The sequence below is a fragment of the Gambusia affinis genome, linkage group LG01, assembly GCF_019740435.1.
Source record: "Gambusia affinis linkage group LG01, SWU_Gaff_1.0, whole genome shotgun sequence".
Classification (NCBI taxonomy): Eukaryota; Metazoa; Chordata; class Actinopteri; order Cyprinodontiformes; family Poeciliidae; genus Gambusia; species Gambusia affinis.
In genome coordinates, this window is record NC_057868.1 from 5,862,023 (window position 1) to 5,874,025 (window position 12,003).

Here is a 12,003-nt window from a genome sequence, read left to right on the forward strand (position 1 = left end):
GTCCCAGCTTGCACTGGCTGTCCCCGAGGCGATGACTCCAGCTGGCTTCCAGTAAAGGACAATGGATAACCCTTTAAGTGTTCATCTGCTTGTCGCTGCCTGCATGCACAGTCATGTGCACACAGAGGAACAGTCGCACTGTCATGTCCTGGCTTACACACAGGCAACGTGTGTCAGGCTGCTGTTTGTGAGCCTGCCGTATTTTGGGGAAGCTCTTTTACAGGCACCCTAGTGTTTGCTTGTACAAACTGTTGGGCTGTGCAAGTATACCTAGCAGCTGATTTCTGAAAGCGCACTTTGTTGTTATACTGAAGTAATTCTGCCAATGTTGTTGACAAGGCTGGTTAAAATGGTTAAGTGTGATGTTGATACGGCTAAAATAAATCGGGTCTCGTGAAGACACTGGGATATTGTGGTTGGTTTTGGTACCGAAGTTTAGTCTCAGTCAAGCTTCTCAAACTTTATGTTTACAGGTCCATTGGATTAATAACAATCAAAATTATTATTATGGACTGCTGTGTGTTTTCCTGCCTTAAGGTTTTTTCTGTCCTGGTTAGTTGAGCTCGAACTTAGTGTGGCCCAAAAACAAGGTAGAAATTGAGTCTTGGTCTAGATGTAAGCCAAGACTTCAAAAATCTTTCAAATATTGCATTCAGGCTTATATTTTTCTTTTCTTTTTTTTTTACTTGTTCAAATTAAATATAAAAACCCAGGTGTTTTTCAAGTCTTTTGAATGTCATATTCTAATGTTATTTTACTATTTTCAACATTTTCATTTATTCACAAAGTCAAATTTGTAGTTTGTGTGTTCTTTTGGCACCAAGGGCTTAAATAAAGGACTATTCTGGTTTCTGTAATAAAATTTGTGGAGAACCACTGTCATTCAAGTCATTTAAGGTAAACCACTCAATCTAGTGAAACACTAAACTGTCCTCTTTGACTTTATATCTTTGAAAATCTTATAGTGAAAACATTAATGTGGTTAATACAGTGCTTGTATTTCCAAGGTCTGTTTCAGTTTATGTGGTTTTAACTGACAGCAGTGAGGTTTTTTTTTCTTTTTCTGCTTTCCTTATAGATAGTATCTTTCATGTGAGCTGTTACTGACACACAAGAAACTGAAAAATCAGGCCCTGGTGGCATTCTTATACGTTTTACTTTGCATTGATTATCTGTCTTTTCAGTAGATCTTTGATTATTGCGTAGGCCTCATGCAGGTTTATGTGTGCACTCTCACCAGCTATGACACGAGGATTTTGAAGGTGCCTGTGCATAGACAGATATTGTCAACTTTATTCACAAGTAGGTCTCGACCTGAATTAGTTTATTGGGTGCTGTTAGCAGAGCTGTCTTGCTTGATAAGACATATTTTATTGCCACTCTTTACGCATTAAGAAGGGTAGAGATACTACAGTTTTACGAGTGATAGTGTACTTCTTAACAGGGAAAAAACTTTAACATTACATTTGGTCCATAATTTAAGCTACAATTTGTTTGGGAAAGTCCAAACTTTATTTGTTTAGGTTTTTGTTATAGGTGCATTTAGCTGCTTTTGCTGTTTGGGACTGAATGTGGTCACTGTTTGCTCATTACTCAAGCTGCCGCCCTGCATGTTTACAAATGGTTACTTTGACCCCTTTTTGATTACGAAGCCTTTAAACGGTTCCCAGTAAGTATGCGCACTGTCGGTGTGCTTTCCTGTCTACACTCAGATACTCAAAACATTTTATAGCAACAGTCTTTAACTTAGAAGATGCCAGTCATACACACACCCATCATCGGTATGGATACGATTCATTTCACACAAGTGAAGATGTTCTTTAATGCAGAAGTTAAAAGTACATAAATGTCCTTCAGCAAGTTGCAGAGGAACCACACACCTTACATTGCCTTTAATTGCACCCTGGCATAGTTATCACATAGATATGACCACTTTTTCTTTCAAAAATGCCAAAGTCCATTTAAATTAGTCGGTTTCCTGCCACTTATTTGTCTTTTAAGCAAACTCTACACATTTTCAAGAAAGCTGAAAATGCGCAGCCTTTTCAAAAGCTTAATGTTAGTCAACTTCATCCGTTCCAAAACCATTTTTGTCATCTTGATGATTGTTTTGACACAACTTCTAATTACATTACAGGAAGCTAAAAAATGTATTTCACTGATGCCATTTCTAAGAAGGTTGCCAAAATATACAACCTCAAACATGCCAGTGCCTTGTTGATGGCTGCTAAAAACATTTTTCTAAATGTCTACTTGTGGAGACATTTAATAAAATATCAGTGAGCCTTTAAATATTATTTTGAACTTTGTTTAGAGAACATCCAACTGTAGTTAATTTTGTTTTTCTCTCATTCTCCTCCCCCCAAAAACAACAAAAACCAGACAAAATTCTCACCTCACAGATGAGCTGATGACTCACCATATAATCTAGTCTGAGTGGCAGCCAAAAAGAGATTTGTCTTTTGATTCATGCTTGAAGTAGAAATGAGGTAATGTGATGAAACACTCCAGGAAATGTGTATCTCCCTTTAGGAAGCCTGAAAAAGGAAAAGGCATGTCTGCACTAGTTTCTAAACAGAGGAGAGAGCAAGCAATGCTGTGCAGACTTTAACATGATTGAATAATCTGCTGTTACATTTGGGATTTTGTTCAGTTTTTGCCTTCAGTTACTGACAACAGAAATGCATTGAGGAACTAAAATTAGTTAAGTTGATTGATTATGACAATCAATTGGATCCAATGATTTAGAGTAAATTTTGACAGGGCAGGAAAGAAGTGGGATCCTTGTTGGCACATACTCTATGTCCAGGTCTGGCTCTCTTTGGATGATGCCCCAGCCCTATCTGTGATATTATAGATTATTATGAGTTGCAGCTGCCCAACATTGTTGGGAATTAGAGGAAAATGTGTCATTTGTACTGTCACATTTAGTTTTAGCATGTTGACTCACTTTTCTAAACGGACTGGTGGCTTGGATAGGATGTACCCCACCTGTTGCCCTCTCCAAGGATAAGCAAAGATACACAGCTTATACATGGATAGGTGTTCAGGTGTATCAGCATCTTGCCTTTTACCAATATGATGCCATTTGCCCTAAGAAAGGTCAGCAAACTGCTTCTGTTACCAGCATGAAAGCGCATAAATGTTTAGTTCTTTATTCTGTCTCTGGAATGTCTTTGCTTCATCCATTAACCCTTCAGCAAACATCCAGAATCTTTACATTGGCTTGAGGTTGTCTAACTTTTTCTTTCCTCCTCCTTATAACATCTTCTATGTCTGCCTTTTTTCAGTTTTCTAGTTGTCCTTTCCTGCTCTTGCCTCAAGCTTTTGTTTTTTTTCTGTAGCTTTTGAACTACCTGGTCAAAATCTGGCATTCCCAGATTCTTGTCTCTTAATTTGATTTCATTTTCACTAAAGAAGTCCTAAGACTAAGATAAAATATGGATCAAGGTTTCTCAAGTGTGATGGATTACAGGAGGGAATGTTTGTCAAGAGCAGTATTTGTGTTTGTGGGGTTATGATTCCTGCCAAAAGTCATGCACTAATCTAAAAATGAAAGAATAACTAGTTCTTATTGCCACTTGCATTGTTATTGCAATAGTACCACAAAATATCGGAATAAAGTCCATATCGCCCACCCTTACTCTCAAGTATAATATTTTGTACCAAGGATTTTGTTTTCAGAATACCAAACATATTAGGGATGGTTTGGGTTTGTAATATTAAACTATGGTATTTGTTCATATTGCCCACCCATAGCTAGACACTAGGGTACAAAGTGGAACACAATGACCCTGGACAGAGGTACACAGTGTGAGTGTTTTAGCTCTCAAATTGCCTGTGGTCTCTCCCAGTGTGAGGCTCGGTGAATGGATTCGATGTGGGCCACAGTGTGAGCTGGGGGACTCTTTCTTTCAGATACGCCACAACAAAAGACTTATTATGACCCAGAGTGCCACAGGCTTTATGTAACAAGGGCCCTTCACTGGTCTACTCTTCACTCTTCACAGCTAGGCTTCCACTAGTTACTCTTTGCATGACCAGCTACCATATATTTGTTGGTTATTGTGGTAAATAGTCATATTTTCTAGGTCGTCTTCATTTCTACTTGTGCAAAAGGTGTTTACATTTTGACATTGAATAAAAAATAGCATCCATTAATATGCTCAATCATGTTTTTTTGAACAGTTTTGTTTTACCTTGGTAGTTTTGACATAAATGTAAGTAATGTTTTACAAAAAATAACTTCAAATACATAACTTCCAAGTCCAATGCTCCTAAGAACGGTCGTTTGAGGAATAATGAGAAGCACTGTTGTGATCACGTGCTGGAGGCACAGTGTCGGGGAAAAAATAGGAGCTTCTTAAAGAGACAGAGGCCCAATTTCAAGGTGTTGAGTTGTGCATAAGTAATGTTTGATACATGCAGCAGGTAAAATAGTAGTGTGCCTGGAAACCTCATAATACCAGCGCTTTAAGAACCACTGCTGAAGACATGATTTGTTTTCGCCCAGTCTCATTTACCAGACGTCTTACAAAGGAAACAGCACAAAGTCCAGGGCATCTCAGGCTTTTGAGGGCTTTCAAAGCAACAATCTATAATAGGAAGCTGACCCTACTTATCTTAAAGCCTAGACATACATCTGCATGCACACGCATACCCTGCAGAGGCCACGATGAAAGGATGTTTGGATTCCTCTCCCTCATTTCCTGCCAAAAGATACATCCTCCAGCTCTCTCAGAGGGTTGTAAAAGAAGTAATCCATAATCTTTGTGACACCGGTTATGGCTGGATAGCATGTTTGTGTGGAAAAATTCATAGGAATCCTAACTACCTACGTTGACATTTCTTTTTTTTATATATATATATATATAGTGTTTAACTCTGGATTTCTGTTTCCTTTCTGTGTAGAAAAAGCACCAGAATGTGCCGCCTTTGGGTGCGAGTTTCACTGCGGAGTGACTCATGACGGGCCGCGGTGCTACTGCAGAACGGGTTACGAGGTCGCTGCAGATGGAAAGAAGTGCAAAGGTAGGTGGTAATTTAGCAGATGTATTCAAGTGCAGCCTACCTAAGTCTAAAAGCAATCATCAGATTGCGTTTACTGTAAAAATAAAAACTAAAAAAACGGAGTGTTTTTGTCTGGTTATTTTTAGGAAAACGATAAATGTGTTCAAGGTTTTATGAAGCGACATATTCTGTAATACCCGTTTTCCTGTGTTCCTTGCCTGGTAGATTTCAACGAGTGCAGTGTGTATGGGACATGCAGTCAAACGTGCATGAACACAGAAGGAAGCTACACCTGCAGCTGTGTTGAAGGCTATCTGCTGCAGCCAGATAACCGCTCTTGCAAAGCCAAAAATGGTGAGTAAAAATAAAAATTAAAAAATTGAAAAATGAGTCAACATCCACCAGTATTTACTGTTTCTACTGGGATTAGAGAGGGTTTTCTGTCTACTGTGGGAATGATTCATTTACAACGGTCACATCTATGTGGTAACATTTAATGTTTTCTCCCATATGCTTTGCAAAATCTTTGCTCAGAGCCAGTGGATCGTCTGCCTGTTCTGTTGATCGCCAATCTCCACGGCATCCGATGCACATCTCTGAGTGGCTCTGCGTCCCGACTGTCTGTCCCGTACACCAATCAGACGATGGCGATGGACTTTATATATGCTGAGGAGACGGTTTGCTGGATAGATGTGGGTGATTCCCCCGCTGCCACTCAGCTGAAGTGTACTAGTATTCAAGACCTGAAGGCGAACAGCACAAGCATCCGACCCGTCAACATTACCCTCAGCTTGCACCGTAAGGGTTTTTTTTCTCCTCTATATCTCTCTGCATATTCAAACATTTATGTTTTCTTGTTTTTTTTTGTGACTTTTAATTTGCTCAGCGGTACAATTTCATAAAATTTAGTCAATTACCTTCCATTTAGAATGGTGAGGGGTCTGCAGTGTATATTTCTCTTGTCAAAGTTATAAATGTAGCAGGTAAAACTCTAAGCTGAGCTTAACTTTAAGGCTTGTCAGTAAAAAGCAGCAAGACCTTGACATACAACTTTGTCTTTGTCTTTACGCAATCTTCATGTTGCCGATTTATTGTGATATGAGGTCAGCTTTTTTCAAAATAGTGCATCAGACATCATCAGCCTTCAAGTCTTGTCATCGTTTCATTCGGATTTAGTTTTCTGCTTTATCTGTTTACAAGATCAGCAAAAGATCAGTGGCCATACTGTTGCTGAAAATTGTGATAACAATACTGATTATGATCATTGCAGATTTTCTGGATACTTTATTTCTATACCATTCCAGCATGGCCCCACCACTTTCAATTACCTTCTGTATCTCTGGTGGTTAAGGTGTAAATACATTTCTAGCTCTAAATACTGCTAGTCCATCTGATTATCCAAATTTATTACTGATATGCAGACTGTCATAGCTAACACTTGAAATATCACACCCTGTCAAACATTGCATCCAAGCAGTGCTTTGCATTTGCAGTATATTTCAATGACGATTGTGATTTTGTTATATGCCGCAGATCTAGTCTAAAGAGGATTTCTTATGGCTTTTTGTCTGACAGTGGTTTTCTGTTAAACACTCTTCCAGGCAGACCAGATTTATACTGTGTACAAGAAGTTATTGTTCTGCTGAATGCTCCATCTGAGTTGGGAGTATCAAGCTCCATGGACCTCTTGGTTTGTGTTTCTTGGATTGTTTTCTCTTCCCAATCTGACAGTTTAGGTGGATATGCCTGGTTATGTCTGCAGTTGAGCAAACAGCTTGTGATAATTTATATAAACTCACTTTGCTTTAAACTTATCCATTATTTTATCCTGATCTGTCTGCTGTGTTTCTTGGATTTTATGATTCTGTTACTTCACTATTGCTCTCAAGCAAACCTCTAAGGCTTTCACAGAACGGGTTGCATTTATGCTGACATTAATTATCTACAGGTGGAATTGGCTGGAAGGGATTTTTTATTTTTTTATTTTTTTTTTTTTTAGGGATGTCAAGCCAAAGGATGCTGAATACAAATGCACGCCATAGTTTAACTTATGAACATTTTGAAAATCATGTGTAATTTTTCTTTAACTTTGTGCTCTTCTTTGTGTTTAATTGGAATTTTTTTTCTCTACAATTCATCACAGTTTGTGGATGTATTGTGATAAAGTGTAAAAAAGATACATTGAATCTGAGTTTTTAGGGATTTTAAATATATTTCGCTTAGTTTGTTTCAGAGCTCAGTTTAGTTCCAATTGAAATAAGAATATATATAAACTATAATATAAATAGTTTGTATGCTTTTATACGTAATAATTTTTTTAGCAACTTATTTGTTTTTTGTTGGTTTTTTTTAAATAACAGTTGTTGAGTGTAGGTTAAAATTTTTAATACATTTTGAGGCACAAATTTAAAAGCTCCCCTTCAGAAAAAAATATTGGCAAAATAACCTTTTCAGTATCTCCTTCTTTTCTTCTGCCTTTGCCATTCAGGGGTCACCACAGCAAATCCTCTGTCCAAACCATCTCAGTCTTTATCTCCAGAACATTCAGCATGAGCTGTCCCTTTACTATACTTATTCCTGATCCTATCCATCTTCATCACTCCCAAAGAGAACCTCAACGTCTTGACCTCTGCAACATTGAGTTCTGCCTCCCGTCTTTTCCTGATCTTTAAATCATAAATCACTCTCACCGAACACCTTTGCGTTCAGTTTCTTCCTGGCGCCCTTTTAACACACCTGATGCTTTTCTCTACCCATTCCACCTGCTTGTGCACGATTCTTCATCTCCTTTCCACCATCCGGACCTCAATCCCTAAACACTTAAAGTCTTCTACATCCTTTACTTCTACACCGCGTAACTTCACCATTCTGCTTGTGCTGCTCTCATTTACATGTATGTATGAACCATTTGAGTTTGCAAACTAAAGAAGAAAACTTAGATTTAGATTCAGTTAGTCCAGAATAACCCATCTCTTCATCCTTGCCACCTCACACTAGATCAGATCTAGATTTTCTTTTTTCCTAGAAAACCATCTTTACTTTTATAAATCTTCCACAAGCTGGACATTTTGTCCCAACAGATTTAGTGGCAAGATAATACATGTTTGTTTATTGAGTAATGATGGCAAGTGAAACATCTGGCCTTTAGTTCACAAACACACGCACACACACACGCCTACACACGCCCACACACACGCACTCTCTAATCACTAACACTCACACACACAAGCTGTCCAAAATACACAGCTCATGATTGCTCATGTTTTTCGAGAGTTAGTCATATAATGCTGACAGGAATTATGTTTTATAACAGACCAGACAAGTTTTATGTTTTATCCTCTTGGCTTACAGAGTGGATATTATATAAGAATGAGTTCAGAAATGTAGTCAAAACATGGAAAGCAGGGGTGTGGGTTTATACACGTTTCCCTGTGAACAAACACATGGGAAGTCTCTCTTGAAAATTAGCTTCAGGCGTAGAACAGCCAACATGTGAAAAAAAAAACATAAAAGTGGCGACTCTGTAACACGATAGAGGTTTTGTAGGCTCATGTGAACATAAAGTTGTATAACTGCTGTCTATTCGGGAAACTTCAAAGCAGGTCTCAGAGTTTTAACTGTCAGCTTTCTCAATTCTAACTATTATCATTTGTGTTGTAATTACAAAGAAGGCTTAACGTAGTCACAGCTGATAACTGTAATCAGTCAGTTTCAATAAAACAGGAAGAAGCTTGAGAATTGAAACTAAATTAAAGAAACCATCTTTATTAAGTTTAACCAAAAAGATTGTTGTTTTTGTCTTTTTTACCACACTTTTTTCTTTTTTTCTTTTTTGTTTTGCCATCCACTCCAGTAACAAACCTGGATGTGTTTAAGCCTGGTGAAGTCGGAGACTGAACCTGAATATAACTTCTTAAACATCTACAAGGTGTTCTCCAGGAAAAGCAAAAAAGTGAATTAAGTAAAAATCTGAATGTGTTTTTTATGTGATCATCAATCCATCTATTTCTTTTTAAATCCCAGCCTTAAACATAGACATAAAGTTTGTTTTTATTTAAATGGTAAATGTCTTGTACTGATTTAGCTCTGAATCAAGACCAGTAGACCTCAAAACTCTTTACGTGATGCAAAACAGTCATTCACCCATTCACGCCCACATATGCTAATAAAAAGGAAGCACAAATAATAGCAATGTCTTTTTGTGGAGAACTGACCGCAGCTTTTGTAGAGAAGTCTATTTGGAGATGTACTGGGAACCAGGAATGGTGGAATTGGGATGTGATACGCTTCAGGGACACAGACTTCTTTCATAAGTTCATAATAATAATTTTTGCTTTGAAAGCAACTCAGTGCATATCCAAATTAGTACCTCACATGGAAGTGGCTTAGATCAGATTATTTTGTGGGGGTGAAAAGATAAGAATTGTCTTGAAAAAGTCAGATATGGGTTTCGTATGAGCAAAAAAAAAAAAAAAAAAAAAAAGCGGATTTGGGTCGCATTTGCCTGCTGCTACACTGTTGCTAAAGTTGATGGGATGAGTGGAGGAGCTGTGAAAGTCTTTAACAAAGTTAAAGACCCGATAACATGAAGGGTGAAGGTAGTGATTTCCTGTCTGCTGGCGGCTGTGTGTAAGAGTATGAGTGGTCATGAAGATGCCGCTTATATTCCCCTCTACATTCCTGAATCAACCTCAGGTTGTATCCTGTTTGTGTCCAGTTTAATACTCAGACACGCTCATTTTCACCCAATTACCTTTGACCCTTTGTTTTTATTCCTAGCATGACTTTGAGCAGTGGAACATTTTTCTGTCTTGTATGGTTTCTGAGAGCATGAGACAGCAGGGCAGATAAGCAGATGAGGGATCCAGATGCAACTTTGTTCTGTCTGCATGCGATCCTCTGACTGGGAAGATAAAAACGAGCAGGAGCTAACCATCCCGTCCTTCCCACCCCTTGCGCACAACTTGATAAGAGACAGATGGGGGTGATCGCAGCTGTGAACTCTGCTTTCATTGCATTGCGTATTTTAGGAATACCGAGAGTTTTTAGGCGACACATGTTCAGATCTTTGTCGCGGTTTCGGAGTAAAAATCCAAAACAAATCAAGTTGGTGAATTAGTCCACAGACATGTGGCTTCCTTGTCTGCATGTCAAGCTAAAAATGCATGACGTTGTCTGTCATCTTCGTGTTGACAGCACTTTATGGATACTTCTTGGTGTTTTTGATCAGAGGAGTTCACTGTTTTCCTCCTAGATGGCTGCGCAGATTGTAGACTTGATAAAACACAATAGGCCAACGTACTTTCGTCTGAAACAAAGGACTTGTTTCAGCAGCAGCAAACCATCTCTTAAGAATTGCTGTCAAACTCTTTGAAAGGTTTTTCCTTCTGCTCAATTTTATTACATTTCGATATGCTTGCATACAGGTACTTGTAAGATTCTTCTGGGAGGGTTTCGGTGACCTTTTATGATAGAATCCTGTAGTTAATATAGTTAATTAAAGTCTATTCACATATTAAGACTAGAAACTAAAAACGGCAACACTGTCTTTTACAGTTTTCAGGAGGATTTTTATTCTGCTACTCTTGTAGCATTACTTCTACTCCTGCTGTCAGACCTCTCTAATCCACCAGCATATTTTTTCTTCAGGAGGATATTTGCCAGTTTAGGATGATTTCCTCTTAAATATGTCTCTGGTCTATGCAAAACGATAACTCATCGAGCTCCAAAGCAGAGCTGCTGAGAGGTCAGGAGGTTTTTGCACAGAGTAACTGGATCATTTTGGCAAAGAGAGGATCACAGAGGGCAAATGACAACCATTCTCTTTTGTTTTCTCGCTTTGCTCCAACATGCACTCAACAACAGCAACATGCAAATGAAGGAGAGGGCATTAAAGCAGGTATACTGTGGCGCTTGTACTGAACCATGAAAAACCAAATAGGCCATGTGAGCAAAAATACCTGTGCTGCTTTATGAAGCGTGATTGCTGTTGGCAATAAGAGCAGCTCAGTCTGTGAAATGTTTACTCACATTAGAGGGAGTTGGGAGGCGTTGCAGACAGGATAAGAAAATGAGTTGTAAGTGTAGGGTGGTTGGAGGGAAAAGGTGGCTCATTTATTTTCCCGGCAAAGTTTCCACTTACCAGAATCTGCATGGCTTTAGACTGGCTGGCTCTCTTGGATAAGGGGGTCTGCAGAGTTGTTGCACAACGTAGCTAACTGCTGGGTTGCACAACTTTCTCTCTACTCTGAATCTACTGACTCGTGTAGCAGCACTTCCAGCTGGCCCCCTTGTGAAGAAGCAGGGTTTTAAAAGGAGATAACTGGAGTATCACTATCCCCTCCTCCCTCTAAGACGAGCTTTTCCATTTGTTCCTCTCTGCCGTTGCTGTTCCCTGCTAGTAAATCCATCTTAGAGGCACACTGAAGGCACCAGAAGTCCACTCTCTGTGGTTTTCCTGTTTTCTCTCCCAACACTGTAACTTTAGGCATACTTTAACTCCCATGTTGAACTTGCATTTTGAAGCTCTTTGTATGTTTGGTAAGTGGTGTGGAGAGGTTCAGAATTGAGCCCAGATGTGTCGGCGCTCTGTTGCGTAACTTTAGGCTACACGGTACCAGCGCAGGCATTTCTAAAGGAAAAAAGTTTTTAAAAAAAAGGTTTCTGTCTCGCGGCAAGTTTCAGTTGATGAACTTATACTTTGCTCATCTGTGCTTCAATTATCAGCCAGTCAGAGTCATTTCTCAATTTAAACAGGTCAAACTCGTATTTTGTATAGAGTCTTTATACACAAACTGAAAAAATTTACTGTCATTATTTCTGTTCACCTTTGTTTTGGTAAAAAAAAAAAAAAAAAAAAAAAAAAAGATGAATTCAGTTTTTATGTATATTAGAATATCACATAATCTATAAGAGCTTCAGATTTAAAATTTAATTACAAAAGAAATACAAAACTTTGGGTGTGTTCGTGTCTGAATATGTATGGTTGTCAGC

The 12,003-nt window shown here is 38.6% G+C and overlaps 1 protein-coding gene across 1 annotated transcript in view; it reads left to right on the top strand.

Annotated features, from left to right (window-relative positions):
* lrp1ab (low density lipoprotein receptor-related protein 1Ab) overlaps positions 1 to 12,003 on the top strand; it is a 93,422-nt gene that overhangs the window by 32,661 nt on the left and 48,758 nt on the right. The window contains exons 4-6 of the mRNA XM_044112038.1: positions 4,912 to 5,031; positions 5,236 to 5,364; positions 5,545 to 5,808. Of these exons, the coding sequence (XP_043967973.1) occupies positions 4,912 to 5,031; positions 5,236 to 5,364; positions 5,545 to 5,808 (513 nt within the window). The remainder of the gene's footprint in view (positions 1 to 4,911; positions 5,032 to 5,235; positions 5,365 to 5,544; positions 5,809 to 12,003) is intronic.